The 24,446-nt window shown below is 41.6% G+C and overlaps 1 protein-coding gene across 1 annotated transcript in view; it reads right to left on the reverse strand.

Moving 5' to 3' along the window:
• Positions 1-24,446, reverse strand: part of EFCAB5 (EF-hand calcium binding domain 5) — a 40,086-nt gene that overhangs the window by 2,515 nt on the left and 13,125 nt on the right. The window contains exons 5-21 of the mRNA XM_034068732.1: positions 23,711-23,867; positions 22,956-23,032; positions 21,122-21,179; positions 17,486-17,641; positions 12,782-12,881; positions 11,216-12,079; positions 10,832-10,900; positions 10,609-10,701; positions 9,977-10,191; positions 8,591-8,747; positions 5,669-5,958; positions 4,987-5,159; positions 4,069-4,297; positions 3,231-3,383; positions 1,927-2,027; positions 888-1,141; positions 103-332 (exon numbers count right to left, since the gene is read on the reverse strand). Coding sequence (XP_033924623.1) covers positions 103-332; positions 888-1,141; positions 1,927-2,027; positions 3,231-3,383; positions 4,069-4,297; positions 4,987-5,159; positions 5,669-5,958; positions 8,591-8,747; positions 9,977-10,191; positions 10,609-10,701; positions 10,832-10,900; positions 11,216-12,079; positions 12,782-12,881; positions 17,486-17,641; positions 21,122-21,179; positions 22,956-23,032; positions 23,711-23,867 — 3,376 coding nt within the window. The remainder of the gene's footprint in view (positions 1-102; positions 333-887; positions 1,142-1,926; positions 2,028-3,230; positions 3,384-4,068; positions 4,298-4,986; positions 5,160-5,668; positions 5,959-8,590; positions 8,748-9,976; positions 10,192-10,608; positions 10,702-10,831; positions 10,901-11,215; positions 12,080-12,781; positions 12,882-17,485; positions 17,642-21,121; positions 21,180-22,955; positions 23,033-23,710; positions 23,868-24,446) is intronic.

A 24,446-nucleotide genomic window follows, 5' to 3' on the forward strand; every position in this document is an offset into this window, starting at 1 on the left:
AGACAAACATAGGAAATCTGTAGGTAATTCCACTATATCTTCGGGGGGGTAGGGGGGGACGGGAAGAAGAGAAATCAAAGTGTCAACATTTTGAAGTCTCACCAATTTCAACTGACTCCAGCTCTCAGTCTCCTCTGAGCCCTTCCAGTCTGGATGGAAAAGCAAGAGCACAGCCTTAACTATGCTATGGACCAGAGCTGGTGGTTCTACATAGCTCTTTATGTCAGCAAAGCTCTCTGCACTGAGTTTCCAGACACACTCACGCAGGTCCTGCAGCATGCACCAGTGGAACAGAATCCCTGCATACCTCATATTTGCCTCGTGTTCTGGCTCTGGAATCAAAAGCAAACCTTTGAAGAAGTTGCTCAGAAACATCTGCTACTCAAGACTTACGTTATCAATTGAAAGCTCTGCCCTGTTTATGAATAACTTTGACTGATTGATTTGTACACAGCCCAAGTATCCTATGAAACTTTTAAAAACGGCTGTGTGCTTGAGAAGGAGACAAAACTTTCCTCAGGGGCAAGCAGAGGTCCTGAGACCAGGAAGGGTTCAGGCATGCAGGTAACCCTGTGACATTCAAATTCTTCTGATCTTAGTCGGGGCGGTTCTGAGGAGGACATGCTAGATCCCTGAAGGCAACAAAGCTTCATACCTTTCATTTCAGTGGGACTTGGGCACAAAATGCCCTCTGAACCAGAGTCAAAAACTAAACATCCGGTTTAACTGTACTCTGCTAAGCACTTAGGCTTGCTCAGGAGTAGTTAGGTTACCAAAGGTTTGTATTTGTCATTCCAAACTTATAGGAATGATTCTTTAGATGTGGCTTTACTGAGATTCCTAATTTCATCCCTAAAAACCCCCTCATGGCTCTGTATGCACAATACCCAGTACATAGGTTGGTTCTGTTTCCTCTAAAGCTGTCTTCAGTATCTCAGAGAAGGCAGCTTGGGATATCTTTAGCATTTTCTGCAGGTCTTTGTGTTCAGGAGGTGGTAATTTCTGCTTGTGTCCAATGTTGATGTCAAATAGGCCAAGAGCTTGCCCCGATAGATCACGGAGAGGTACCGCAATATGATATTCTCTGTAGACAGAAGTGTGAATGACTCCTGAACTGTCTATGCACTTATACAGGTAATCTCTGAAATGAGAGCAAAGAGAGGAAAACCATTCGAGTTACTTTTAGTAACATGTTAAGCATATTTTAGTAAGATGCAGGTCACCTCTAGTTAAAACAAAGGTATTACATTATTAAATCATTGTTTATTTCCCTGAAATGAAATGCAAAGCTTTAAGTATCATTCAAGCCATGTACAAAAAGGAGAAAATAGCATTGTGGAACACAGTATTGCTCAGCCAAAGCAATTGCTGAAAATCATAAGTATTTAACAAACCTTGCTTTAAAAAATTTCCTAAGTGCATTGACATTTGTTCTATAGAGTTTTATGAAAAGGAGAACATCTGCTGGAACAGCAATGGCTGTTCACCCAACTTTGACAGCAAGGATGATATGTTTAAAAGACAAGCAGGTGAGGATCTTGGCAGTGGAAGGAAACAGCTGAAGTAAATGAGACTAATATGGCAAGGAAAAAAAGGCAGATTATTCTAAAGAGCAAAATGGTTCAGTGTAGGCTCTAATCCTGCAAACCTTTCACAGCACATGTAGGGCTTGCTTGGCAACTCAGCTGGAAAGCACTAAGTTGGAAGTTCTGTTTTTGCAGGCCTAAACTCAAAGAGAACATACTTCTCACCCTTCCTGATTCAGTATCACATGGATCCACACCAGAAGCATTGATAGTGGGAGAGCTGCAGCCAGACACTTGCAGGGCTGCACTACCATGGGCTTTATGTACTGTGGATCATGCCTGCTGCAGGCTGGAGCCTAGGACCAGAGGTGACAGGTTTTATTGCAGGTGCTGAGCCTACCTTAAGAGGTTTTCTTTTCTGAGGAGAACAGGAGAGCTATGAATTTCCTTTTTTCCTGTGTTATCTATAGAAATCATCTTGCGCAAAGTGTAGTTCTGTGCCTGCCAGAGAGAAAAGAGAGGTTCAGCTGCATCCAAGAAAGAAACAGCCAATGTTGAAGCTTGGAGAGGGAGGAAATTGTTTCTTAAGCTCCTATGTACATTAAAGTGCAATGGGATGGTTTAAAGACATCTCTCAACAATGCTTGGTTTTATTCCCAGAGTGTATTGCTCAAGCTGCATGTGAATGTGCCCTGGACCTCCCTTCACCAGACTATTTAATCCACCTCCAGGCTCCACAGTGGAACAACCACAGGCCAAGAAGAGGTTTTCCTTCTTTTTCCCATCCTCTTGCAGTCCCTTTTCTCATATAATGTTTGTCAGTGTGCCTTGACAAGTGAAAAGCACAGAGGGCAGCAAGTGACCTGGCTATCAGGCAGCTAACAAGGGAACAGTGCAGAGCCTGGAAAGACAACAGAAAGCTGCCAACATAAACCATGCTTATCAGAGGAAGCAGCTGAATTATGGCTACAGCAGATGTCATGCAGACTTTGTGATGACACAGGATCAGTCCTAAATATTGCATACACTTTTCATCTTCTTAACTCACTTGTACATGAAATGACAAGCTTCCCAGGGCCCGAGAGCCTGCTCAACAACTGGAAGATGATCTGCAGGGAAGGGGGCTGCCTCTTCAAGCTAGATAATTAGGAAGCAGCCACTTCCTGAGATGTATTTACATCTTGGCTGCTGACATTAGTCATTAGTTCAGAACAAAGAACTAATACATTAGCCAGGACATTTTATTTTTCTTATAAAATACCATAATTTTGACATGCACAGAATCCCCTCTGTGGAGGTCCCAGACAGCAAAGCTACAGCTGGATGGATGGATGGATGGATGTGGGGTTTTGTTCTATTGGTTCCTATGCAGCTGTGAGCATTGAAGTAGGAGAATACTCTTTTTTTTTCTCCCCATGGAGAAGGAGTTATAGTAGCAGTGCTCTTGAATTGTTTTATATGGGAGAATGAAAAGAATGAAGAGTGGCCTCCTCTACAGGGGGAAACTTCCCTCTCTACCTTTTAGCCCTTTGTTGTACAGGCAGGCACAAGAATCTCAGGCAGGCTTCAACTTAAAACCAGTGGGAAACTCAAGATAAATGCAAGATAAACAACTGGGAAATCAGCTAGAAATGGCATGTCCTCACTAAAGCTGCCTTTCAGCCCCTGACTATTACAAGATTTTCACTGCAGTGATCTGCCTACCTTGTCTTTGCCAGGCTCCACCAGGTACATAGTAACAGTGTGGATGCTGGGTGCCCGGGTATACAACCAGTCCAGAGCAGTACCAGTCATTTGTAGAACATTTTCCAGTGTGCAGACATGGTGGTAAGCTTTGCTGAATGCGTAAGAAACTCCCTGTGAAAGCAGAAGCCTCCAAATGAGCAAGACAGTTCCATCAGACTTGGGTGAAAAAGCTGAAGAAATGTTCATGCAATAAATGGTTTTAACAAGTTACTTTAATAAGAACTTGTAAAGCTGAAATGTGACTCTGCAATGTCCCTTATCGAATAATGACCTAAAGCTCCAGAGTGTGCAGATCACAGACGCCTCCTAAACGACAAAGCTGCTCCTAGTGGACATCGGCTGGTAACCTTGGCTTGCTGCGCTCCCTGCTGCCCAGATCGTGCATCGCAGTGAGCCTGATCCTAAAGAGCATCCCAGTGAGAGCCAGTAATTTATTCCACCGTGTAAAAAAGTAAGGTTTCATGCCACCATATGGCAACAAACAGAATTGGGAAGTTCAGAGCATCAGGAAAGAAAAGCTGCTATCTTTGGGCTCTGCACAAATGTGTAATTATTTACTAGCCAGGAGAAGCTTAAATTAGTTATTACTGAAGTGATACCTCATAATCACACATAAGATGCTCATGAGTAAAATATCGATAAAGCTCACACCACTTTCACCTTACACAATAGAAAGGGAGCCACAGTTCTTAGCTGTACAAGTTACATTTACTCAGAATTAACATGTCAAATTCACGTGGTCCCTACAGTTTTCTGCAGGCAGGTCTCTAACAAACCCCTTTCTGATGGTACGCACCTGATAGAAACTGATCTCATGGGTCAGAAAGATGGTTGTCTCACACTGGTCCCGAAGAGTGTCAAGTCCTAGAATGCCAAAGACTCTCCAGTGAGCATCATGTAATGGCAGTACCAGGAATGAACCTTTTCTCTCCTCCACTGGGCGGTCATGGTTCCAGAAGTGGATATTTCCATGGAGCTGAACTCTTGGAACATGGATTAGCTTTCCCTCTTCAACAGCTGCAAAGCTGAAAAAGAAACTTTTATGTTTAAAAGTAGCAGAAAAACCTTTAGTGAAACAATAAATATTACAGCTTTGATCTCTCCCTGCTTTTTGGCATCAGAGAAGGTGTTAGCTTCTTATTCTGAGCACACCCAGAAATACCACATTTACCACTTGCATCCCAAAGACAGTGGTAATAAATAAGGCACTTTTCATCCTTAGGACATTTAAAAAACATCAGCTAATGAATGTAATTAAAAGAAATACAGAAGCAGATTGGAAGAACATTTAATAGGTTTAAAGAAGCAGCCAAATATGTCTGGCTTTTGGAAATGAGAAGAGGCATGAAAGCTGTTTATGGTGTAAACACTGGGGAAGGAAAGGCATTGTTCTCAAAGAATATCCTGTGGATGCAAACTGCTGTCAGGGAATTAATATTTAAAGAAGAAAATGTAGGCCCAATGCAAGAGTCATTTGCTGAAGGATGAGATTATTAGACTGTGAGCTAATCTCCCCAAGGAAAGGAGTGAAATCCCAAACAGAGCACTTCTAAGTAGACCGTGCAGAGTATAAGGCGTGTATATGATAATGAATTATTACACAACAGTCCCTGGGGGGACTTCCTCTCTGTTCCCAGTGCACCCTAAAGCCTGGCTGGTACACCCCATTCCAAGTATTTTTGACAAAAGGAACAGTACTTGCAGCTTTTCTTACCTTACTCCTTTCATGTCTCTGTGAAGTGTTTGGTTTAGAACATATGGAGCATCATCAGCGGTACACGCCACATAGTGTAGGAGAATCTGGTCCTGCTCTGGTGTGAGCTGGTTCTCTTCCAAAAGGGCAATATATGCACTGATCTTCTTGTTATCCCCATGGGCTTCTGCATCCTAGCAACCAAACATTTCCCATTACATTATGTACATTAGCCACTGGCCATTACACTTATTTCATGGACTTAGCACTTGTCTCATTTTTTTGAGGTGCTGTTCAGGGTCACTGATTTTGCATTTCAGGCACCAATTGCATGACATGAATGTGTCTGTGCTATGACCATGTCTGACCAGAACACATTGTTACAAGCAAAACAACTTGATATTTTCATTGGCAATGGGAATGGATTTCTTTATTCCTTCTGCTAATGGAGAAAAGTTCATGTAAAAATAATCCCTTTATAATCTCTGCCTAGGACCAAACCATGGACAAGAAGTATTGCAGATCTGGCCCGTGATTCTCTGTGCACAACCATGGGCTCTCCTGGACAGCAGCTTAAGTGCAGAAATGCACAGGGAAGCCAAGACTCAGAGCAGCTTCCCACCTTGCACTCATATGCACCAAGGTCCGAAGTCAGTGTCACAGTCCTAACACAAACAACTCCTGTGCTTCCTGGGATGCCTACCTGGGAGAGGGCCTTAAACACTGCTTCGTAAACCAGCTCTATGCTTCCTCCACTGGTCTCTGCTGCCTGCTGGATATTGTGCAGCCACTTCCTCCTGGCTGAGCTTTGCAAGAACTCTGTGTGACTTTGTTCCACACTTGTGTTCAGAAATTCCACCAAGTTATCAATAGCTTCATCCTCATTGCCACCGAGCTCAGAAGCAAGTAACTCAAGGAGAGTCTGGAATGCCTTTGGGGATAGCTTCCCCACTCTGCTGAGCTGTGGGTAACGGGAGCAGAGGTGTTTCTTTGCTAGTGGAAGAAACAGAAAATAAGACAAGGACAATCTCTTTGAATAATAAGTTTTGCTTTTCCTGTGCAAAACACAGTATCAGGCCCTCAGCTGGTTTTTGGGTGGAGTCCTCCAGTCTGTCATTCTTCTACCTGACAGCTATCTCCTAAATGGAAGCTGTCAGGACAGGTAAACTCCAGCTTCCAGAGTGGATGCACCTTTTCCTCTAGATCCCTCACCTGCTGTGGAGGAAACCTAAGCAGCATTGCTCGTGCTCCTTTTGTACCCCTGCAACATACCTAAACAGTAAAGGTCAATGGGAAACAGGAAAGATGGCATGGAAAGAAAGGTCTGTCTTCCTTTTGCTTGGAGAAGGGGGAATGAGGAATGCCAAAGGGTCAAATCATGATTCTCAAGAATCACTTTCCCAAACCTACTCATTCTAGTTCACAAACTTCCAGTTTGGCCAGAGATCCTGAAGATAAACAGGACTCATCTCAGACTTGTAATCTCAGAAGACTGACCCTGAAAATGTACATTTACCCTGTGGCTTCTCTGCAGATGTTACTTAAACCAGCAGCCAGGCTAAGAGAGCTGTTGCACCCTGTACCCATCCTTCCAGCCAGTGCTGCTGCTCCCCACACCCCAGCTCTGGGCTCACGGGGGTGCTCTTGCACAGGCATTGGGAGATGCAGGCATCTTCCAGGCTTTGGAAAACTGGGATTCACCTGCGGCTCTGCTCAGGCTGGGCTTGCCTGCTCCTGCTCCTGGCAATGCCTCTCCTGAGCACTGCAGTGACTAATACTTTCATCATTTTTTCTGCATCCTGATTTCAAATCCTGTTGGACTCGAAGAAGAAAAGGAAGGAGAGTCATCTGTCAAGCTGCTTCCAACCAGCAAACTAGGCAAGCAAAGATATATATGTCGAAGTGCGACTTTGCTGTTAAGCAAGAGTGTATTTTGTGATCAATACAGTGGGCTATAAGGAACAGTGTAATAGGAAATGCTTTGATTCATGATGCACAGGAACAGGCAGGGAGCTGCCCTGGTTGCCTCACAGTGCATTAAGACACAGATGTTTATGGTAGCTGAGAGCCTCCTCCTTCCCCCCTAGAATTCAGGAGGTATTTGATCACTGACTTTAGCTGTAGAATTAGCAAGTGCTAACCAGCCCCAGTCATGGTGGAGCTGACTGTTAATGCTGCCTTATCCTGCCCATCAGCTACAGAACATTCATTGTTTTTCATTTAGTTTCTGGCTTTCTGACAGAACTAGGATGGAGAATTGTTTGATGGCATAAACACGGATTTTCATCTCCACTTTCTCCTCTCTTTGAAGAAAGAGATGAAGAAAGAAATGCACATGAAGTTGAACGTGGCATGATCAGTTCTTTTATTATTGAGCCATAGCATAATGAATTATTCTCTACATCCTATCTGTAATGTTCACTTTTCACTTACAAGGAAAACCAAGTAATTCCACCCACTTGTCACTCTGTGTTTTCATCCAGGAGGTGTTCAATGTCTGTGGCCCCTTCCCCCAAACCTGCTTGTTCCACAGTGTCTTTGGAAGATTAGGTTGAAGCTGCTAGGAGTATTTTATGTTGCTTGTAGGTAGTATTGATTTTGCTATGCTATATTGCTATTTATTTGTCCTTTAGTTTATGAGCCCTTCATGGAAGGGACTATGTCCTTCCATATTTCAGTACATTCTGGCATGCTTTGAATACCAGAGAGCTGTGACCTGCAGTTTCTTCTGTGGCTGTGCAGCCTGGAGACTATGAACTGGAGCACTCTGGTGTGCTCCCCACCCCACCAGCTGCCTCAAGTGAGCTAAAGGATGAAGAGGGTTTGGTGGTTGCCAAAATGAGCCATTTTTACCAACACGAAGATGAACATGGAAATGAATAAACCAGTCCTCTCCAGCCAAGCACACATGCAGACGTGTTCCTAATTGCTAATACAGTATTTCAGAGCATCTAATGCCCACATGTTAATATGTATGAGGCTGCCAGACAGATCCAGGTGAACCTGCAGCGCTTCTGTCTGACCCAGCTCTATTCTGTCAACGACCAAATTTGCTAAGTTTAGTCAGAGAAAGGAACCAACAGAGAAGTGAGACTCAAAGCTGCTATCTAATTCATGAGCACTGTGCAAGTGTGGATTACTAAAGGCTATTTGAGACCCATAAGGAAAGCTGTTGTTCTTTCCTATGAGATACATTGCTGCACATAGCACAGTAAAATCTATCTATAAAAACAGCTGGATAGCTCAGATGAGCTAGAAGAGAAGTGCAAACATGTCTCAGGTTTTACCTGTGTTTTTCACTGCCATAACACAAGTGTACATTGCATGTTAAGGCTGAAATAATTTTTCAACACATCACAATGTCAGGGAAGCACTGGGCTGCCTCTCTGGCTGGGAATCTGTTGCAGAGGAGTCTTGCCCAGGAGGAGGGGATGGAGCTATGCATTAACAAGTCGCTCTGGATAACTGTTCCATTTCATTTTACACATCATACCGTGTATGCTTATGACTGCTTGCAAAAACAAAAAGTGACTGGTGCTTGCCAACAACTTCATTAGCACTGTTGTTGAATGGTTTAAGCCTACTGTGTTGACAGTGCTCTCCCAGAGCACAGCTGTCTCCTTACCCTTCCTCAAGGTCTCTTTTTCCACCCCTTCCTTGAAGGTGCTCAGAACAGCATCCACCTCCTCCAGGTCCAGAAACCCAGATGCATTGTTGTCCCACTTTTCAAAAAGTGCCTCCAAAAGCAGTTTCCGCTGGGCCAAGCGAGAGCTGTGGTGAACCTACAAGAGAGGAGCAGCTTGGTCTGTCGTGACTCCTGGACACTGATGCTCAGTGTCTACCCAAGAATGGAAACTGCAGTGGTATGACAGTCACATCATTCTTATCTGTACATAGACAGCTCAGACCTGGTGATGAACATTTAACGTGAAAGATGCTTGGGAACACAAAACACAGCCAACAGTTCAGCTCTACCAGTCAGAATCAGCACTGCAGAGGGTTATTTCACAGTGAACAAATGAAGCCTGTGCTGGATCTAAAGTGAGATCAACTCAGGTAAGTGCAGGTTTCCCAGAATACAAATGTCTTCCCAGGAAGAACTAAACATAGCCTTGTTACTAACACCCAAAGATGTGACAGTTTGTGTATCTGTACATTGTTATTTTGCTGGTGCTGCCCTGAAGTGTGTGGGCTCCAAGCAAATGAATGTACAATTTGTCCTTTAAACTATCTTTGCACAGCATACAGTGATAAATGGCTGGGATGGAATTCTCTCAAAGGCCAAAATACTGGCTGTGTGTGTTGTGCTCAGCATGAGGACAGCAGAGCCGTCAGATCCAATATCTCATCCAAATTAGGTCAGCAGCACAGAGGGAAACTAGAAACAGGTCTGAGGTCTGAGCCTCTCTGAGCTAGAGAGACTACTATGGACAGACCCACCATGAAGTGTATCTGTACTCTGAAGTGATATGGGGCACCCAGATGCTGTGCATTAGGATATTGCTGAAAGGGAACACATTTTTCAACACATGGCAAGAGCACTCTGAAACTTAAACACAAAGAAGCATGTGCACATTCACATACAGCCATGCACATAGCAAAACCAAACACACTTGTTTTACAATCTTCACCAAAACACCCACAACCTCATATGCACATGCCAGTGCAGTAGGTCAGAAATCAGGTTCTTGGCTATTATGGAGGTGAATAAGCAGAATGGAATGTTTTGAGCTCTTTCACAATTAACTATCAACCTGCTGTGTCACTGAGGCTCTAGAACAGACAGACAACCTCTTACAGGATGAGTCTGTCATCACTTCTAGAACTAAGGGCTAGGGAGGAAGGATCCATATGAAAACAAAGGTGTAAAGGGTCTCTTGAAATAGAGAATGCAAAGCTGCAAGTGAAAAGCTCTGCCAGCATGAGATTAAAAGCTGACTTTGTAAGTGTCTGTAGGCATTTGCTTGATTTTTGTTTGGACATGGGCTCAGCAAAACATATCAATATTTACTTTTTCTAGTTGTTTCCTTTTTTCTTCTTCTGTCTGTTTATATTCTCTTTTGATGAAGCCAATAAGCCTCTTCACAGTAGTTAGAGAAACCTCTTCACCAACAAATGTCTCCATGAGCTGTACAAACTGTGGCAGGTTGAGGCTGCTTTCATCAAAGGCACTCCTCGTATGAGAAGCCCAATGGTTCTGAATCTCTGCCATGATGGGATGTAAGTCTGAAAGGCAGAAAGCACAATGTGTCACAGGCAGCCAAATGTTGCCCTAAAGCTGGCCACGTGGCAGATAGCAACTCAGTCCTAAATCCTGCATTTCCTATCCGGTGAAATTATAGCTGAGTATAGACTGACTCCACACTGACTAAAGGCCTTAATCTGCTTATATTTTCCTAATAGTATCTCTTTAGTCAATGGATGCTATCATATAACAAGGTCAAATCCTGAATACAGCTGAGCTGAAATTACTGTTACTCAGTGAGTGGCTCTCTGAGACAAAGCCTACACTGCTCTTATCTTGAAGTCAGCTTCAGTGCCTGTATTCTTGCCAGACTTTGAGCTCACAGCAGTACTGGCATGTCTGCCAACACTGCCAGCCATTATGTGCCCAAGTGAACACACAGCTTTGTGACCAAATACCTGCAAATCTTGTGTCCTCACACTTCCAGTCCTCTAGAATTCTCTCTCCACAGCTGCTAAATCTGGAACTTAGGTCATGAGTCAGAAAGTCACCTGATGAAAGATAAAATATACACAAGCTTTTTGAAGAGACACAAGATACAGCTTTTATAAAAGCCTTTACATACATATATCCAAGCTATAGCTTCTAAAGTGGACGAAAAGGGCTGACATGAGCAGTTACCTGACCATGGCACTTCAACCTCCTGGCTATCTTCAGCTAGGGAATCCTGTCTGTCTGTGGGTGCCGGACCTGCAATTTTAAAGAGAAATCTTCTAGGTTTAACATGCTCAGGCTCCTGTCTTACTATACTTATATTACATACATACTTATATTACAGAGTGAAACAGAACATGAAGTTACTCCTTATCATAAAAATGCTTCTGTTTCAGAAAGTCCATACTTGAATTACAGTGGCTGCTCAGTGCCTTGAATACAGATCACCAGCAGTGACTCACCTGCCACTAGGATAGTTTTGAAAAGGATTAAAAACACACCTATAGTTAAACCAGTCAATGTGTACATTGAAAAAGATCAAGGTCGACACAATAAAAGAGAATGCTTTACCTTCACCCTGGTCTTGGAGAAGGCTCCTATCCTGCAGACTTGCCTGTTGGCCAATCTGGCTTCCATGCTCCTCAGAAACACTCTCTTTTCTTGCAGGGCTTTCTTTCACAACCTCTGCAACTGCAGCATCCTCTTTTGGAGCCATGATTTCTGTGTCTGCCAGAGCTCTGTCTTCTGAGGTCATGGCTGCAGCTTCAGGTGTTGGTTCTGAAGCTGTGTTCGTTGTCTCTGCAGTCCAGTTCTCCTCCTCCTGACTGGCTTGCTCTTCTGAGCCAGGTTCTCTGTCTGAGACAGGATAATCTCCTTCCCCATTTTTTTCTGTAGCAGGCTCTCTTTCCAGGCTAAATTCCTCTTCCTCCACCTGATTTTCAGATCCAGCTTCTCCATCTCTACTGAGACTGTACTCAGTGGAGGCTGATTCAGAGACAACTTCCTCCTGAGTGACTGCACTTACAGACTCAGTTTGCTCCTCAGTTTGTATGTCTTCAGGGACGCTGGATTTCCCACTAACTATGGTACCTCCATCCAAGTCTCCAACTTTCAAATCAGTGCTTTCCAGCTCTGACACAGCATCCTCACCTTCCTCTCTCACTTCAGCATCATTTGATTCTGCTGCTTGGTTTTCTTCCTCAGGAATTCCTCCAGTCTCAGCTTCACTCATGCCCTTTGGTTCAGAAAGACCTTCTGTGACACTAGTTCTCACTGCATTGCTGCCTTGTCCATCATCAGCTATTGGTCCAGCTAAAATCTCTCTCTCAGTTTGAGACAAGACTAGCTTTTCACTGAGTTCTTCACAAATCTCCTGGTCACCAAAGCCTCCCCATAAATGTGCAGGCTTAATCTCTTGCAGCTCTATTATTGGCCCTGGAATAGAAAATATATTGGTAAGCTGATAATTTGCATTGGGTTTATGTTCTCTAGTACTGCGTAAGGAAAACTGAAGAAAAAGGTATTCCCAAGGGAAAAGAAACTATCAGAAAGTACCTTCTGCAAACATGCATCTCAGAAACACAGAGCTTCAGAATGTCTTTGCCTACAGAGATCTGCACTTGTAACTGTGTATTACACCATAGTGCTTTTGAAAGAAAGATTTCCTAATTCTCCATGGTAAGAAGGAAAGCTGTAATTTGCCTTGTCCTTGATCTTAGCAGTTAATTAATGTCCAATAGCTTAAAACCATTCTATTTTCATGTAGGTTAATCTCTGTGGTTTTTCTTTATCTTTCCATGTTCCTGGAGAAATTTTAGAGTAAGCACAAAACTCACTGCCCAGTAGGAAAGAAGAATTGTTTCAGGAAAAGAACTCTTTCTTTACTCCTACTTCTAAAAAGTACTCCAGAATTTGGTAAGAAGGAAAAGTTCTGGATGCTAAAGTATTTCTGAACACACATTTGCATCACAGTTTGCAAAACATGTTTGTAAATTATGGTGTATAGGTCACAGCATTCATTTGGGTCCTTTTTTAGGCTCTGTTCTCTTCTGGTAACACTTGAAACATATATTAACTCTGCAATCTCATGTGACCTCCTCGTGTTTTAACCAAAGTTGGAAGATCCCACATACTTACACTGTCTTGGGTTACAGAATCCCCCCTGAGCACTCACTGGGCTTCTTTTGTAGAAGTCTATCAACAGGGCAAGTATTTTTGGTCTGTTCAAGAGACCAACCTAGACAAAAAGATTACAATTATTGTGTTTTTTCCTGTGGTTCTTGGGACTTACATCAATACTTGCAGCACTACAAAGGCACCATTAGCTAAAAACTACCTGTGACTGAAAATTATCCATTACCAGAACATCAATACAGATTTCAAAGAAGTCAATTTATTTCACAGAGGCAAAAATCCCTCCTCTGGGCTTAGCTGGAATGACCCAAACACATCATTTTGCAGGCACATGCTCTTGCATATTCTTCACCAATTACAGTTAGATCATTGTAACCACTTTGCCAAAGGAGTTCTTCATGTAAAGATCAAAGCTTCAATATTTCATGCTTTCTGGACAGATATTGATTTCCTGACAGCACTATGGAAGAATTTTCACGTATTATGAGCTGTGCTGTATTATGTTAGTGAGTGCATGTTGCAGTTTGCTTTTGTGCCCCATCATTTCCTTCGAAGTGTTATGTATTGGCAACTGCCTGGGAAAATGATTAGTCCAAAAAACAGAGCAATTATGACAACTTCCCTAATTTCCTTTAAAAATTCATACACATTTGACCACTGAGAGCAGTATCAGTAATTTCAGTGCAGAGGAACATGCAGAGTTTATTAAGTCCTTGTTGCTCAGGGTGAGTGTTATACAGACAATAACACCAGGAAAAGACAATGAAATGGGTCCTTTCCAATCAGGAAACTGTGAGTTGCAAAAGTAAAGCAAATCTACATGATTGCAAGTTCTCCATTTTACGATGAATTCCTTTTGTCATTATTTAAGTCCTTCCACCTTTGTAATCTCCCTGCTATTAGTGAAATGTGGCAGTTAATTAGAGAACAGATTTACTTAAGTTCATTATTTATAGCAAGTAGCTTTCTATCTGAACTATTGATTTCCTTTTCACATTTTGCTCTTGGATTAAAAACTGCAAAACATAAAGTTTACCAAGCTTTTATTTCCTATTGAACTTTGCCTGCCCTGAGGCTGAAGAAATAAAGGAAGAAGTTTGCTGCTCTTTTTTGGAACTGAGCTGAAGATGACCCCCTTGTTTATCATCTTAAACCATAATTAATGGCATCAGTGTTTAGGAACAGAGGATTAAAAACAACTGAGAGAAGTGCCTGCTTGATGAAGTGCCTCCCAAGGAGGCTGATACTGAAAACAGGGAACCCATCACATTTTCTGTTATTGCAACACCTTTCCTCTACTGGGAATTGAGGAAAGGAACAGAACTGAAATGTAAGCATCTGGTGCAGTTTCAGTGTTTCAGACTGTGGTAACTTAATTTCTTCTGGTAAAAAAAATGCTGGAAATTACAGTTGAATTTCAGTCCTCTGGGGGTTTGGAAAAACAAATGTCATCACATAATTCTGTCCCTAAATGTACAAGACATAGGCCCTGATTCCCAGGGTCTTCATCTTCTTGCAATTAATATACAAATACTTTGCACACTCCCATGCAAACACTTCTTTATGCTGTTTGTTTTTCAGTTGAATACATCAGATTGGGTTCTGCATACATTTAATAGACACATAAACATGGTTTTGAAGATCTGACTGGATCACTGTGTAATCTGGATTCTCCATTCAGTATTTCCATTACACACACTTAATTTTCCCTTTACATTTCCTCAGCTGTTATTCCTCACAATCAGCCGCTGGTTCCCTTGAAGTAGGCAGCACTAATGCAAAGCTTCATTAAAAAGGTAAATCAATTAATGAAGTATTATTAAAAAGAAAATTAAAAGGATGATTTGGGATTCTTTTGTCATGTTAAGGTAATACACTTGGAGGACTCAGATAACTCAGATTCTAGAAGAGTTTGGGACTTGAATGAAATAATTTTATGTATTGTTAAAAACAGTAAATTCCTTTTCAGAAATTACCACTTCTGAATTACATTTTCCACCTTGTTTTAATACTTACAATTTATACAGATCTGCCATTCTACTAGAGGTGCCTGTTATTTTAGGATACTTTCCCTTACAACTTACCTTGGGAGGAACTTGTTCTGTCTTTCTGAGTTCCTAAATTTACTAACAGAGCTCAGGTTTCTTTGTGCCATGCGAGTGACTGAGGAGGCTGCTGAAAGATTCCTGCCCTTCAGCCCTTCATATAGAGTCTTTTCAGCAGGACAGGTACAGCATCCACTATAAATAACAGCAGACCATCTGTGTTTGTACAGCCACCCAAAACTTGTCTCCACTTTTAATGAGTGCCAGCTTTACTGGCTAGGGTTGAAATGTGTTGACCTAATTTTCTTGACACCTAGATATTGGCAGGTGATGATTCTCATTTGTTTTCAGCAATGTGCTGTGATCTATGAGTAATTCCTTTAAGCAACACACTGAACCAGACTTGCCATTTCAACAGTGACAGGTCAGTGTTTAACTGATTGATTGTTTTCCTGGAAATGGGACGTGTATATCTTGAGCACCACAAGACACTTGTTAGCAACCAAGATGGGAAGAACAGACAGAAAAGGTCATGAGAAAGCAGGCTCTGTCATTGCTGTACTGCAAGAAAGGCAATCTGAGTGTCTCAAACTTCATTAGTTTGAAAACTAATCTGACTAAATTCAGTTACATTTAAAGGCCTCGGGCTGAAAATGTCCTTGAAAATTAATGCAGATTCTTTTAATTTAAGAGATGTATTTAAAAAACTATACTTGATACACATGAGCAGAGAGGGACAATAAGCTTAGAATTCCCAGAGCTATTGCCTTTTGGGGCATTAGAGCAGTGATTCAACTGTGTTCTGGTACTGTCTTGGAAAGTTTCAGCTTCACTGTATAGTCCAGGCTGTTCTTGCTGAGCTGCCATCCTTCTGGATGCATGCATTTGAAATCATAATAATGATCATGTGCATACCTTCTAATTTGACTGTAATTTAAACACTGCTTTCTCAGCTCCCTGGCTCTAATTGCAGCTCATTGAGGCAGCTAGCCACAGTCACCATGCAGACTGGAATAACTGCCTGCCACCAAACAAATGGAAATTAGGAACTGAAACAACTGCTTTGCTCTGCTTTGCAGAATGAGTACTACAGGTAATGGATCACATTCAAGTGGAAGAAGTCCTAGGGTTAGTTTGCATCTTTTATCTTCCCTGTGGGTACAGTAGGGCAGGACTTATTAAGAACTATACAAAAGAAACCAGGTCACATTTAAAAGAACTGTGTGGTCTACACTACAGTTTGGTGAACTCAATTTGCAGAGCAAGGCTACCTTGGAGGCTGAAAACAGCAACCATGTTTGTGCTCTGTTCATTCTTTTCTGGGCAGCAATGGAGTCTGTGCTGATAGCTGCTCACTCTTATGTTTTCCTAGTGTTTTTGGCTCTTTGCCTTTGAGATTCCACTGGGATTAGTAGCATGGAGATGGTGATTACTGCCATGGAAATAATAGGAAGAAAGTCACATTAAAACATGAAAGGGAAAGAAGGGATCCTTTCAAAATGCATGACAAAGATAGGACTCAGCTTTATGTATTACTCTACCTGGGAGCATCCACCATAGGAGCAATAGGAAAATGAAATGTCTCCTAGCTGAGAAATAGACACATTTCTTTCCTCATCTCTGAAACAGAAACTTGCCAGCTATTCTCCAAAACACACCATTGGTGTTGAAATGTCCTCTGTAATTCCATTCTCTTAGAGGTAATGACATTATTAGCATGACATTGTACAGCAGAGTTCATTCTGGGTAGGCATACTGTAAACATTAGAGGAGTGCTGCATTGAATACATAATTCCTGTAGAAAACTGCAAGATTATGGCAACTGTTTGCTGTGTAGTAGCCAGCAACTGGCTAACTAAGGCTACTTGTAACAAATACCATACTTTTTGGATGAAGCCCAAGATTTTAGCAATAGCTCATGCCATTGATTCTTCAGCTCTGTTTACTTGTTTTCTAATACATCTAGCTTATTTGTTTATTTATTTTAATGGGAATGCAAATGTATTCAGAGGATGATAGAGTTTAGAGCATCTGAAAACCAGATTATGGCTTCTGAGTTCCATTTCCAGCTCTGTTACTGACTTACTCTATTTTAATTCCCTGCCCATAAACTGTGGCAGAAGTTCAGAAGGTTGTAAAGACAGATTATTTTGCATTTTAAATTTAAACTATGAGATTTATTGATAGAAGCCCTCAGAGTGTATAAATTAATGCAGCATAATTGACACAATATACGTTACTATTGTAGTAATGTGCACATTTGTTAAGGTCAGTCTCTACCAGGTTATCTTTGCTGCAATACAGCTGAAGAGAAAAATTAGCACCCAAACATTCTCAGTGTTCTGTGGGAACAGGTAATGACCAGAAGTAGTAAAGACCATGGTTAATTTCTACTCCAAAATCATCAAACGTCAGCCTCAAGTCATCAGTTAGGTCATTCAGTTTCTGATCAGTCATCAGCTTATAGGCTGCTGGCTGTTTCTGTGCCTAAGAACCATGAATTTGAAGACAGTGCAGCAGCTATTGTCCTCTGAGATAATGCTGAGTAAGCACAAAGAGAGTATCTAGAGTCACAGAGGAGTAAAGGAAAGCAGTGACCCAGAGAAATACCAAACTGGAAACATTACCATATTGAAATTAGGTTGAGAGCTGCTTTGCCTACCTTTGCATAATCACAATCTATGAAGAGAAAAGTAAACATTTGCCTCCACATATCATGTCTTATTGCTTCTCCAAAGTCATCAGCACACTGACAGAGATGCTTCAGCATTTCTTGGAACAGGTCATCTGGAAAATGTTCAGTGTAGGAATGGACATACTGTGGAGAGAAAGCAGCAGTGTGATGGTCAGCTTTCTTCAAGTATTTGCACCTTTATTTAAGCTCCTTAAAACTGATTGTATGCAATAATATATGTGGGAGTTTGTAGTTTAATCTGCAGGCTTGGTACATGGATGGTACACAGCCTGCTTGGTTCTTTCTTTCAGAAACAGCAATATTCTCCAAACTAGCCTGTGACTCTGCTGCCCAGAGGTCACTTATCATGTTCAGTGCTTCAGAGATGCTGGATGAGAATCCCCTCTATGAAATGCCATTGATTAAGTCAGGTTATCTCAGGGAGGATAGATATGGTTTTCAGCAGCATTTAGTATTCTTGACTTTACTCCTAAGGAGGCATTTTGAGCCATTAGTTTTTGCAAAACTGACAGTCAGCCAGCTCTCTAATGCCACAACACAACCATCGGCCACAATTTCAATGTTTAAAGAACCAGTCTGGATACAATAAAATAAAGGAAAGAACCTTTTGAAAATGAGCCTGCTGTCACCTAAGTCCTCTCACATTGGGAATACTACTGACTCCAGATTTAAGCTCTAGCCTTGGAGACACATTAACACTTTGGATTTATAGCCATGTGGTTTTTATGAGCAAAAGCAATATGGTTCTAAAAATGTGGTGTGCATGACATAAATAATAATGGCCATCGGACCAAACCACAATCCCAAAGCCTGTGCTGAATTATTAGAGCAGGTTTCTTGAGCCAGCCACAGCTGAGGGAGCCATACAGGGAGTTAAAACAAGGAATTTTCAAACTATGGAATGTTTCCCATTATCCCATTTTTAGAGCATGGATACCTGCCTTAAATACTAGAACATGTTAGACTTGTTGAAATGCATTAATCAACTGAAATATTAATATATGTTATTATAATTCGTGTCTATATTGCATAATTCCCAAACATATGGGACAAGTGGAGAAGAGAGAAAGAGCAGAAAAGCAGCAGCCAATGGCCTGAGGGGTGGCTGGTGGGAAAGCAGAACTCCTGATGCAATGTGTGGCTTTTCTGCATTTCAGCATAAAAAGAGAGGATGTATGTGGGCTGGAGAGAAGGTGGCAGATCTGGGAATACGTGTATCTCTCAGCTTTTCAGAGCTATTACAACCCAGAGCCCTGTGACAGATGAACCCTTAAGGATGACAGCAGCTGGGAGGAGGCAGCTTGGACAAGCAGCTTGTTATTTTGTATGTCATCTTGATGACACATCCCAGGGCTTGTGTATTAATACTTCTGTCTAACAGCTTCCCAGAACAGTTTTTAGAAGCCTATGTTCAACTCTGTGGGCAGGAGGAACTATCGTAGAGTCTTAAGCTTTTCTTAGCTGATGTATAAAGCACTCTGCTGTGTAAAATACTGTACACGTTAGAAGCATACATTGATTTATTATTAACCAAGAGATTTTGACACCCATCAGAAGAAAGCTGGCACACCTCCTTCTTGCTATCCCGTGTGAGACCTCGCTGAGTTTGTGAACACATTATCATCAAGAACAACGGAGCTTTGCTTTTTGTACCTCCTGATCGCAACAGAAATGGAGTGAGTCACATGTGATCATGGAAATAATCTCACCTTTAAAGCTTGATTCTGACCCTACAAAGGCAGTGGGAGTATTTAACTCAGTGTCAACAACTTTGTGTCAGGCTGCTGGAGGTTCTGCATGCAAAGTCTGTGAAATAAACTGGTAAGGACTGGTCTCTGGGATTTAAATGCTTTTAATATAAAAACTCCATGAGCTTGCCACGAAGGATGTAAAAATACAAAAGCCACTGTTTTGCATGCCCAAAAAAATACCCCCAAAACCCAACAACGTGTGAGGTCTCTCTACTGAGTTTCTAACAGCCTTTAAGTAACCCAAAGCTGCACTGAATTCAAGGAAGGGGAAAAAAAGCACCATTTAATTTTAAGGTCCATTACAGAGCAATGCTTTCCACATGTGAAAGGGCCTAGACCAGTGTAGAGAAAGATCATCTCTCTTGCTGGTTTTGGTGGATGATGCAAACTGATGAACAAAGGTAAAGTGGAGGTGAGGATTAGAAGCAGCCCTGGCCTGAGAGTAAGGCCTGTGATTATGGAACAGCTCCTCAAGGGAAGTGATGAAAGCTTCATCATTTGATTCAATTAAAACTGGACTGCAAAAAGCATCAGAGAATATATTCTGAGAACAAACTTGCACTGGCTGGTGAATGAGACAGCTTGACAGCCTGTGTCTTTTGTATTCCTGATCCCTGTTGTCATATCTTTAATTGAGTTAAAATAAAGAGTACACAAAATACATTTTAAAACATTTTTCTAATGCTAATGGAGCATGAATTCACTCAGTGCTTATACATGTGCCATAGGGATTATGGATTGATGCTTCATTTCAGTGACAAAAGCAATTCTCTGGGCTCCCATTAGCCACAATAGTTTTCTTAATTAAATGCAGTTATTCTGAGGTTAAATTTAAAAATACCTCATTTCATGCTTAAAAAAGCCTTCAACAAGTTACCATGAAAATGCATCTCTGTGCAAAATAACGAACATGGGAGTCTCCTGAGAGCAAGGAAGGCACAAAAATCACACGTGGTTGCTTGAAATTAGTCTCTGCACAGCTGCTTTATACTCTGGTTTTAATTATGGTAACAGCACCCACCAGCACTGCTGCAATTGAGGGTCTGCCATTATTTCTATTCTAAACACCCCTTTTTGCTGGTGTAAGTACCCAGTCATAAAATTCAGTTCTGTTGTTGGTAGAAATGGTTGGCAAAGGGTTGGCCTGGAGAGTTTTTCAGTAAGTGTAGTTTGAACTAGTTCATTTGTTTTCAGACTGATGAAGAGTAGAGTGAGTGATGGGGTGAGCCTTCCAACTACACTTATTGATGTGAGTGGGCTAAAAACACACTTCGGATGTTTCTCAATGACAGCCTCTGATTTTAAAGCTCTGTAGTTTCTAGCCTGGTTATGCTTTGTGAACAGCTATGACTCTTGTTGCAGTTTGGTTATGGTCCAAATCAGTAACAGTTCTGAGCAAAAAGGAGCTTCTCATCACTTGTTAGGATTTTCTATGGTTAACAGAACTTAATCAGAAATAACAATACTTTGAGGACATTACTGATTATCTCAGGCTAATGGTTATACTAGGACACCAAACCTGTCTTGAGCAGCCACTGCAACATCTGCATTCACAAGTGATTCAGGGCTTTGGCATTCTAGGAAGGGACTGAGAGGGCTGTCCTAAAAACCACTGCTTGGCACAGGCTCTGAGAAAGCAAAATATAGGCTCCTTGCTGGCCAGAATGGAAATGTTGTGACAGCAAAGGATGGATACAAAGATGGAACATGAAATGTCCTGATATAACCAGTTACCTGGGATGCTGAAGAAGTGAAGCCCTTCACTTATTCATCTTAGCTGTCCCCAGAGAAATGCTACTACTTTGTGATAAACACCATATTCTGCATCAGATGTTCTTACTTCATTTCTCACCTCTGCGAATTCGTCTATGTTTACTTTTTTTTCCAAAGTGTCTACGATTTCCAGCTTCCTGCCACAGACTGCCAGTAAAAAATGAAGGGATATTGGTTTAGAAAGCAAACAGTTGTGGGTTTGCATGTTGTACACATTTATTTTTTGCTTTAACGTTAGATTAACTTTCTTCTCATCCTGGATTATACTTATTTCAGGTTATCCTACAGAGTAGCTGAAGCATCTGACTGTCTGGGGTCTCCCTAATTCTAATTCCTACACATTTCTCTTGCTGAGAGTCTGCACTTACCTATTCAGAACTGTATGGCTGTATTTGTTCTTGACATATGCTGGTGCAAACTGCAATGATTTTAATGATACTTACAACTACATATGTGAGGGGAGAAATGATTTTTGCTTTAACAAACATAAAACTGCCTTAAAATACTGGAGGCATGGGTTCTGCAAAAGTGGAATCTGAAAATCACAGTCATTTTCCCAAGATGTTCTATAGGATTTTCTTTTTTACTGATGATGATATTCAAAATTATCTGGCCTGTTACAATGGAACTGAGAAGACAGCTCAAATGCCTGCATAGTTTTCTGAATGAGGGCTTTGAGCACAGACATGCTATTTCTGTTGGGATTATTTGTGTGCTCTTTCTTCCACGATATAACAGGAGAAATGAGAAAATTCACCATAGAATGCATTTATCCCTTGTTGGTTAAGACATTCCTGAGCTGTACATTATCTTTATTAAACTATAAAACAAAGCTTGATGTTCTGCTAATGCTTATTGGATGCTATTAAATGAACTAAATTAAGAAATAGAGCCACATTATTAATGAAATAGGACATAAACCACCTTAAGCATCTGGAGAGCAAATGGCTGGACAGAAACTTCCTTCTCAATCTCTCATCCCAGTATCCGTCCACACAGGATCCACCAATACCACAATAGGAGCACACAGGCTGGGTTTGGCATTTATACACCATCCTACAAATAGGATGATTATTCAGAGACACAATTCTGTGATATAGAAGGGGATGAACAAGGTCAAGCTCCAGAGCTGGGTGACTCCAGCAGCAAGCAGGACTGCACATCTCATCTTCCAGCAAAGGCAGATTTGTTATTATTGATGATCATTACAAGCTCTTGATATAAAGGGCTGGCAGCAGGCTGTGTGCTGCCACTCTGATGTTCCTGGCTCTAGCTATCCAATTATCATTATTCAGGGAGGTCAAGTGTAAGCTATTTAAAGTGGACAGGAATTATGGAAATCTTTCTATGCTGAGTGCTCTGGTACAGAGGCCCTTGTGCTGGCTGTCACTGGCATGCCTGGGACTGGCAAAGGGAACAGCCAGACAAGAACGGGCTGTTCAGCAGAGCATTAGGCAAGCTTCGCATCAACCCTGAAACCATGAAAGGCAACAACACTGTCAGACTGTAATTTTCATGATCCTACCTTTCCTCCATACCTCCCTGTATGCTAAGCTGTCCATGGGATTTCCAAGACCTCCCATGAGACAAACACTGTCTGATAAGGCAGGTGGAGGAGTTTGTTACAGTGGTTCTTAAAAATAGTGGTAAGCACATGGCAATGTCTGGCTAATGAAGGATGTAAGTGGATCTTTTTATCTCTCTGAAAGATTTTTTTCCATCTTCTTTCCATGCTTTTCAAGATCCTGTTAATGAACCACATGATGATTCAGTCTCTTTCCAATCTGTCTCAAAATCTGTGGTTCATATCCTAACTACCCTTAGAGATCCTTTCTCTGTTATCAAATCCGTTGGCTGTTTGCTCACAGTTTGTATCAGAATTCAGACCACAGAAATAGAACTAAAGGAGACACATCAAAAACTTACTTTTTCTCACATCTGTGGCTGTAGAAGCAATGACATCTGCAAAAGTCCTCAGGGCACTCTGAACCTACAAATCAAGGGGATAGTCAAAGGCCTGTTTCATGCAGACAACAATAGGTAATTACTAAAGTAAATCACCCAGAGTAACCAGTGTAGGGGCCAGCCATGCTTCTTACCACATATAAGTGGGTAAACATTAAATGTAGACCTTGTCTATGTTGTGCTGTGTGTAACCATAGGACCATTTCCTAGAGGGCTTCTGTCACTTGTAAGAAAAATGCTTGTACCAAGAGATTATTAAAATTACTGCACATCTCATCTCTTCTGAGCTGCAGTATCAATTTGTATGAGTCACAGGGATAGGAAGAAAATTTAATGGAGGCCACAGGAGAGCAAGAGTGGCTGCCCTGGACCTTTTTAAGGGGATTCTGAGGGATAAGCAGAAGGACATCCAGTGATGAGGTATGCATCCCCAGCCTCAGGACTGTCTAAGTACCTTAGGGGATTATTTAGCTTCCCAGGAGTGGAGAATGCACTGCAATCCTTCCATGTGCTCACAGGGAATCAGGGCTTGGTGGGGCTAAGAGGTAGACAACAATCTGCACCCTGACCTTAAGGGATGTCAGAGCCATGGCCTATCCTTATGCTCCATGCTGCCACGCCAGGGCAGATGGCACTGTCACATTCTTCCTTTTCCTCCTGGAACGATCATAGCAGTATGTTAACAAGAATTTTTCCTAGTTACCAGTGCAATTGGTATTCTGCCACTGACATCCACTGTCCACTCTTCGAACTGAGTTGCCAGCGCCTCCTTTCTCATCAGTTTCACCTGAAACTTCATATTTTCTATTTCCTCCCTTTCCTTACGTTTGACCTTTGCCTCAGCCTTCATCCTGGCCAGCCTGTAGGATATGGGAATATGGTTTAGAAAGATAACATCATAACCATATTTAAGCTAGATCAAGCCTACCCTGTAGAACAAAAGGAAAGGAAATAACTTCTGACTGAAATACTTGTCCTAATACAAGCAGATTTTTTGTCCAAATAAATACTTGATGTTTGAGGCACAAAATTACTAGTGTAACTATTGGACTAGATATTAGTAACCTGTGTTTTCAGAGGGAATCTCCAAGGAGGTGAGAGTATTTATATTGACAAGTATCATCTCCTGAAATCAAGTGTACTATGAATCTGAAGAAATAACCTGTGTCAGATGTGTGTGTGGAGAGAGCTTCTTGCAGAGCATATGGTAGACAGCTAAAGGAAAATCATCTGTACAGCAACTCTTGTTTGTGTAGTTTCAACAGTGGTAATTTTTACCTTCACACTTATAATGGCATTAATCATTTATTGTGTAGATGTCCTTCACCTTCTAATTTTAGCAGGAAGAGAGGTACCTGATTTTGCTATGCTTGATTTACCAACAGAATTGCATCAGTCTGCATTTGTCTCAAAGCCTAAGTACAATTTCACATAAGCAC

This window comes from Melopsittacus undulatus, chromosome 13 (assembly GCF_012275295.1).
Source record: "Melopsittacus undulatus isolate bMelUnd1 chromosome 13, bMelUnd1.mat.Z, whole genome shotgun sequence".
NCBI classification, from domain to species: Eukaryota; Metazoa; Chordata; class Aves; order Psittaciformes; family Psittaculidae; genus Melopsittacus; species Melopsittacus undulatus.